We start from the raw sequence: 7,497 nt of genomic DNA, 5'->3' as shown, positions 1-7,497 counted from the left end.
TGCTGCTTGAATGTTATGATAGAAGGAACCAAATAAAACAAAAAGATGGCCAAAAGTTCCAAAGCAATCGGCAACATTCCGTGCAATGATGAGACAACACTGCAAACCCAGCTGTGAAATATGGAGAACGGAGAATAATGGCGAAAGGCTCACAGTTTGCAGTCATTGATGTGCTGGTGAATTCAGAATATTCAGAAGAGCACAATGCTAGAATATCTCAATGTTAACTTTGTGAAAAAAGTGAAAATTCACCTGCATGAAAATGTGAAAAAACTAGGCTTTGCATGTGATTGGTTGGTTAAAGTTAGCAGAGCTTCACCTGAAGTAGGTAAAAATGACCTTACAATGTGATAATTTACTAAATAAAAAGCCGTGAATGTCTCAAAGAAGGAATTTACATATTTTAGGATATATAGGTCACAGCTCTGACTTCAATCCATTCAAATTCTGTGTGATACAAAATGAAAGTTCACTCATATACATATTCTATTCATAAATGTGGCCATCAAACTTTTTTTCCTATAAAAGATGCGGTGTGTGTTTAATAAATGTCAGCATTGTCATGAGGTTTAGGTGACATTTAAAGCGTACCTAAACTCTCCACCCTTTTATGTAAAGTTTTTACGTAAACTTCTTCTGCATATTTCATATTTGGGACTTTATCTCCATCATGTGTGGAATGATGTCTGAATGGCAGAATTACATGTAGTAGTAGCAATGTTTGTTCTACTTGTACTATGCTTGCTTTGCCATTCTTCATAAATATTTTATACATTTATATAATGGTTTCTATACTATTTTCATTCTATTCATTGTCTTCTTTTTTTATTATTTCCTTTTATTATTCCTATGTACTGCTCCATCATCTCCTCTCCCTATTCTTCCATATTTCCCGTGTCCTCATCCATCTCCTCTGCTCCCTTCGTTTCCTATTATCCCCGTGTCATCCTTTATCTACTTTCTTCCCTCTTTTACTCCTCATCATTCCCATGACCTCTTCCACTTCTTCCTCCATCTCTCCTTCAGTTACCCCCATGTCCTCCTTCCTCTCCCGTTCCTCATCTTCTATTTGCCCATGTTGTCCTCTATTTGCCCATGTTGTCCTCTATTTGCCCTGCTCTCTCTTTCTCTCCTATTATTCCCATAACCTGTCCATCTCCTCTGTTCCTTCTTCTTCTAGCATTCACGTGTCTCCTCAATCTTCTCTTCTCCTGCCTCTCCTTTTAGTTATTCATCTCATATGTCCCATCCTCTCCTACTCATCCGATATTTATCCATGGATCCTCATGTGTTCTTCTCTAACTCCTCTCCTTCCACCTTTACCCTTATTTATGTGCCCCTTCCTATTCCTCTTCTCATTCCTCTCATTTCTATTCCTGTTCTGTGTTCTCCTCCTTGGATTGTACAAGCATCCCACATATCACCTAATCATGGCTGCTCATCAACCTGTTGCTTTGCATTTCTTGCTCTTTATTCTTTGCTATGATCCTCTGACACCTCCTATAGTCCTTTACATATCTTAATATATATTACCTAATCTTTTCTTATATTCTCCTCTTCTCTACTTGTTTCATGCACCCTCCTCTATCTCTCGCTCTTCTTCTTCTACTCTTCATTTGCCTTCCTCCAGTCCATTTCTTCCAGTTTTACCCCATTATGCATCCTCTCATCTCCTCCACATTCCCACTTGATTCTCCATGCCTTTCACACATTCTTCCTTTTTTTACTTCTTTTCTCTTGGTTATTGAAGATCCCTTTCATCTCCTCATCTGTCCTTCTATAAATCTTACATTAGTTGAATAAGACATAAGCATCAAGTTCCAATAAATAAAATGTATGTATATTATAAAACCTTTATATTCTCTTTAGAAACCTCTATGCTTGATTGATCCTTAGAAAGCACGGACCTATTCTTCCTAATGCTCCACAGCAGTCCGATATTTTCATTAATTACATTTCCTGTGTCCTCTGTGTCTTATTGACATACTTTGTCTTCGTTATCCCTTGACCCCTCTTCTGTCTCTCATTCTATAATTCTCGTGTCCTAAATTTCATGTTCCCCCCATCAACCTCATCCAATACCCATGTGTTCTCTTCTAATTCTTCATGTGACCCTTCCAGCTCGTCTTCCTTGTTCTTTTCTCCTATAATTCAGAGGTCCCACTCTCGTCCTGTTATCTTTGTGTTTATTTCCTATTTTATCACCTCTTTTCTTCTCATCCCATTGGATTGTCCATTTGTCCTCCATCTTTTTCTCTCACACCTCGTCTCCTATATATCTAGGTGTCTTCTCTTTTCACACTTCTTCTTTTATTCCTATTCTCTTCTACTATCTTCTAATATTTATTTGGCGTTATACTCTTCGTCATCTCTTTTTCTGTTTTCCTTTTTCAGTATCATCTTGTAATAATCATTTGCCCTCCTTTATCCCCCATTTGCATCTTTTCCTCCATATAATCCTCCTTTTATTCTTGTGTCCTCCTCCATCTCCCGCCTCTTCAGTTCTTCCCCAATATTTCCCCTCTAATTGTTCCCTTTATTTCCCATTTTGTTTTCTCTATCATTCATGTTGTATTTTGTTTTATTCTGTTATTTCTCTTCACATCTTTACTTTACTTCCTAATTGTTCTATTTCCTTGCCTTTTTCTTCTCCTCTTCCCCTTTTCTCAGTGCTGAAGAAGATTCTTGCCAGAAGTTTGTTCCTTTTATTGGGGTGAGTCCTCTTAGCACAGAAATAAATCCTGTAATATTACAATATTTATATATTATTGAAAGGCAATTAAAAAAATATTTGATTGGTAGCAATCTTCTTTTTTCTTCAAGTCACAGAACTCCCTTTGTTCTTCCCTAAACACGTGCTCCGAATATCTCATACATGCAGGTTACCAAATATTGGAATATTACTCTGTCACCCTAATTGTATGATTAGATTTTCAATAGGAAATTGTGGTTTAAGAGTTTCCTATTTACAATAAAGGATGTTTGGATTGATGTGGTTTAGGATCTGTTTAAATTTATATTAATTGGTGATTTGCTTTGTGTTTGATACTTTTAGATCCCAGAAACATAGAAATACCGGGCCAGAATATTGTTATGTTTATGTTTTGGCTTTGTGGATGGTTGGTGCTGACCATGAAGGATTTTTGTTACTTATTGAGATCTTCTGAAATGATAACGGAGCACACAATGCCATAATGGTGGCTGATGCCACGAATACCACGGAATGGACATTTCTAGGTGATCCTATTTGTCCTTGTCTGACCTTAGTGGGAAAGATTCTGTGATATCTGAATCTGTTTGTATTTATGAGATGATTGTGGGAGCAATTGAACATTTTCAGTAGGAAATCCAGGCCTGGGAAATATTCTTCTCTGAAGGTCACTTCATCATCTTCACCTTTTTGTGGGCTCGAAGTTTAAAAAGTCGTCCAGCTATAAATCTGCCAAGGACGTATCAATATATTTATTGTATTCCAGGTCTGCTGAATCCAGAAATGAGATCAGTTCCATTGGATCGGCTCTAGTTCTTGTGATACCGGAATCGGAATAGACGATTCTACCAACAACAAATGTTACACAGCATATTATTATCAATCTTTATTATACCGATGTTTTGTATTTTATATAATGAATGTAGCATTAATTTCATGAAACTTTCATTTGTCTTCTTTTTATTCATACATTTTATTTATACAGAAATATGAGTTCTTCCAGAAGCAGTTGTATAAATTACTCTAATGTATTTTGCTGGATTTGTGGTGAATATTACAGAAACATTACAGAATTTGTGACACAATCATATCTTGTATATTTTGGTATTAAACTGGGGCCCCAAGATAAGTATTGGGCCCCCCATATGGAATGCAGAACTTGTGTAGAGTGTCTGTCAGTGGAAAAATGGAAAACTAAAAAGTGTGAGATTTGTTGTAGCTATGGTATGCGGAGAGCCCAGAAATCATCATAATGATTGTTATTTGTGTGCCGGGAATGTAAAAGAATCGTTACAAGAAACACAAGTGGGAGTACGGTGATATGGAATCACTGGTGCCGTCCTATCAGCAGAAATCATACAAACTCAGCTTATCAATGACTTCTGTGTGATTAGTTCTGTAATATACTGAATATACAATATACTGACATTATTCCACAAATGTCATTCTGTATACGTAGGCATATCTAGTTAATTTTTGCCTAATTTTCATGTTTCATTAGTTTTCTATGAGGTTATTATTGAGATCATTATTTCACAAACTAGAGCCAATCTAACAAAACCAATATCACATGTGGAATCTGTGCATCTAACATAACGTATAATCACTTTATTCTGTGTGTGCTAGGAAATGTTTGTTGAGCAGTGTTATTAATGTTCTGCAGCACCATAATATAGAATGTTATATACTGGCCTCACCTGACGGTCTTCCCTATCACAATTCTTGTTTCTCGCTTTATTTCTCCCTGACCTCCATCAATCTGTTCTTCTTATTCTTGTTGTCTAGAGGTCAGCTGAGGGAACTTGCCATCACTTTATATACTGCAATGAGAAGTGTGGCCGTAATGACTAGTTTGGGTTCTCAATGTGATATCCATGGAGATATCCAGCCTGGTTTAGTCCTATTGGATCCATCATTTTGGAAGATGATTTGGTAGCAGACATTTATATCTATATTTACCATAATGCAATTCATTCTCATTGTCTTATATTGAACAAAGATTATGTTGGTGCTACAATACACAATGCTATTTCCTTGTCTGTTGCTGAATGCTGAAATATGTTTGTCTTATATTGTCACAGATTGTGAAGGTTGGAATTGTGGAGCAGCCACTACCAGCTTCCGGTGAGTTTAATATTCACCCAGGGATAGGAATTTAGCTTTGCCATTCACCATATCAGACATTGCCTGAGTGTCCCACCATCGTAGCGTGTGCCCAAACTATTTTTTCTGCTTTCCATGAACAAGTGCTTGACTTTTCTTACCTCGCTCATCACTCTCCATAGCACAGATTTGGTTTTACATTGGAGAATCCATGATAAAGATGAATGTATCCCTATAGAGTAGTCCACAATGCGGCCATTTGGGTAATAACACTCCATGAGGTCCTGGGAGGGATTTTTCTTTCTATGGATCCAGTAAATAAGATTTTTCTTTATTCTCTCTGTAGTGGATTCTGATGAAGCTTCTGTCTGCAGTCCGTCTCTTCTGAGTTCCTCCTCCTCGCCTGGCACCAATACTTCTGTGAATAAAGAGGCAGCTGGCACTCCTCCTCCATCGCCCTCTGTCAGCAGCGGCCTATCCAATGCGGGGTGAGGCTTAAATAATTGGCGTTGTCTTATGTTGCCTTCTGGCCAAACATTGGCCCAATAATGTACGCTGTGTGTATGATGAAAAATGACATTTCCTTACATCATCCAACTTTATTATATTATTCATATTCTGCTTTCCCCCTTTGTTCTCCCCTCTTCCTGACCCGCTTCTTCTCCCGTTATTGCTGGTCAGGGCTCTGTCTGCGGGCCTGGAGGTGATGGGGCTCCAGGTGGATTATTGGCAGTGGCAGGGAACGGATCGCAGAAAAGATGGAGACAGGAGAGACACAGCCACTAAAAACACAATAAAGGGGAATTTCCGTTCACTGCAAGTGAGCCGCCTGCCACCACCAGGAGAAAACAATTTGCCCCTTGGCATGGCCATGACCATTGTCACCCAGGAGAAGAACAAGAAAGGTGAGTGCTGTGAGCTGCCCTCCCCCTCCACAAAAATGGAGGCAGTCTATGGGATATTTAGGGAATAAATACAGAAACTTTGTGTTCGGCCTCCAAATGATGCACAAATTGTATTCTGCTCTTTACCTCTAATTGTTAAACCTTGGGACCATTCCAAGCAATATGTTCCACTTTATGAATGGAGTGTTTGTACAAATAATTATCTAGAAGGTTTCTGAAGAAAGTCCAGGCCAACTCAGAGGACCCCTTTAACCCAATGCCCTTGTCCTTCCTGTTCCTTTACCCAGAGTGCTCTTCCCTAATTCCTTACCCAAAATTCCTTGCCCTTACCTAGAATTGACTTCCTTATTTCCTCTTACCTTCAGTTCTGTCTTCCTTCTCTCTTAATAACATTCCCCATAATCCTCTGCAGGTAATAGTTACTCAGGTAAGTGTAAATTGTGGATGCCATAGTGAGCGGCGTGTTGTCTCTCCTCTCCTAGTCATGTTCCTCAGTAAGAAGCCCAAAGAGAAGGAAGCTGAATCTCGCAGCCAAGTGATTGAGGGGATAAGCCGACTCATTTGCACAGCCAAGAACCAGAACACTATGCTGCGAGGTAAGCCAATCGATTTACATGAGAAGACGAGTATGTGAGGCGGCCATTGTGCTTATCGTGACCCCATCTCATTCTCATTTTTTGCAGTCACCATAGACGGGGTGGAGTGGAATGATGTCAAGTTTTTCCAGCTGGCAGCTCAATGGCCGACCCATGTCAAGCAGTTCCCTGTGGGGATGTTTGGTCATGTGAAGATGTAAAGTCATCACCAGATCAATCGATCGATCACTGTGTTCCCTTCCTGAGTCAGTGACTTCAAGTAGGGAGTTGTGTAGTTTTTATGGTCACTTTTCCTACAAAGTTAAGCTATTTTTGAAATACATGTGAAAAAATCTGACTTTTTAGTCTCGATGAACGTAATATTAGCAGAATTCCATAAATTGCTTTTCTTTAGCGTCTTCCATTCCCCCTGCCTGGTTCCCGATATCATCAAGCACAAGTCTGGAAATTTAGGATTTGGTACTCGCTGTAAAAATCTTTTCTTGGATTCATTTAAGGGATATTGCTGCCTAGATGAGGACTAGATTCCATATCCAACCTACTAAACAGCAATCAGTTCCAAGAAAATTCCTAACACAAACGTTGTCCCATAACGGACCCAAGAAAAGGATTTCGTATGAACATTCCGTATTAATTTTCATCTATTGAGGGACACAGGAAGCCTTTCACCTTCGGTTGGTCCAAAAGCTAAAGGGTGGGCATGAGCGCCAACACTAACCAGCCCAAATATGTCCGACAGGTTGGTGTTCTGATCCTTGGCCTTTTTATAAATCATTGATCCAGAATAAGCTCGGGTGTCACAGTTATATATTCGCTTGTTTTAACTTTCTTTGAATTAGTTCAGCAATTGCATCTTATATCAGCCGCCATCTTCACTCCTTCATGGTTCAGGTTCCTGGCCATTTTGATTGGCCAGGCTGGAATAATGTAACTTTATGCAAAGCTTGTACCAATGACTTGTACCACGTCCCCCAAATCTCATACAATTACCCGTACCACGTCCCCCAAATCTCATAGCTTTACCCGTACCACGTCCCCCAAATCTCATACAATTACCCGTACCACGTCCCCCAAATATCATACAATTACCCGTACCACGTCCCCCAAATCTCATAGCATTACCCGTACCACGTCCCCCAAATCTCATAGCATTACCCGTACCATGTCCCCCAAATCTCATAGC

The 7,497-nt window shown here is 39.4% G+C and overlaps 1 protein-coding gene and 1 long non-coding RNA gene across 4 annotated transcripts in view; one reads left to right on the top strand and one right to left on the bottom strand.

The window, feature by feature from the left end:
- LOC140329658 (phosphofurin acidic cluster sorting protein 2-like) overlaps window positions 1-6,649 on the top strand; it is a 37,680-nt gene extending 31,031 nt beyond the window's left edge. For 2 of the 3 annotated variants that reach the window (XM_072410052.1, XM_072410053.1), the window contains exons 20-25: window positions 2,671-2,713; window positions 4,792-4,834; window positions 5,160-5,301; window positions 5,495-5,718; window positions 6,201-6,314; window positions 6,402-6,649. In XM_072410052.1, the coding sequence (XP_072266153.1) occupies window positions 2,671-2,713; window positions 4,792-4,834; window positions 5,160-5,301; window positions 5,495-5,718; window positions 6,201-6,314; window positions 6,402-6,514 (679 nt within the window). In that variant the 3' untranslated portion in view covers window positions 6,515-6,649. Of the gene's footprint in view, window positions 1-2,670; window positions 2,714-3,055; window positions 4,017-4,791; window positions 4,835-5,159; window positions 5,302-5,494; window positions 5,719-6,200; window positions 6,315-6,401 lie in introns of those variants that run through there. The other variant, XM_072410054.1, reaches the window with a different exon arrangement.
- LOC140329660 (uncharacterized) lies at window positions 2,662-5,165 on the bottom strand. Its single transcript, XR_011920519.1, has 2 exons — window positions 4,975-5,165; window positions 2,662-2,741 (listed from the first exon to the last, which is right to left on the bottom strand). It is a non-coding gene; the product is annotated as an uncharacterized lncRNA (long non-coding RNA).
- Window positions 6,650-7,497: the final 848 nt, after the last annotated feature.

Source organism: Pyxicephalus adspersus, chromosome 4, assembly GCF_032062135.1.
Source record: "Pyxicephalus adspersus chromosome 4, UCB_Pads_2.0, whole genome shotgun sequence".
Taxonomy (NCBI): Eukaryota; Metazoa; Chordata; class Amphibia; order Anura; family Pyxicephalidae; genus Pyxicephalus; species Pyxicephalus adspersus.
Note: the sequence above shows the minus strand (reverse complement) of the source record. Positions and strands in the feature narration are given on the sequence as shown.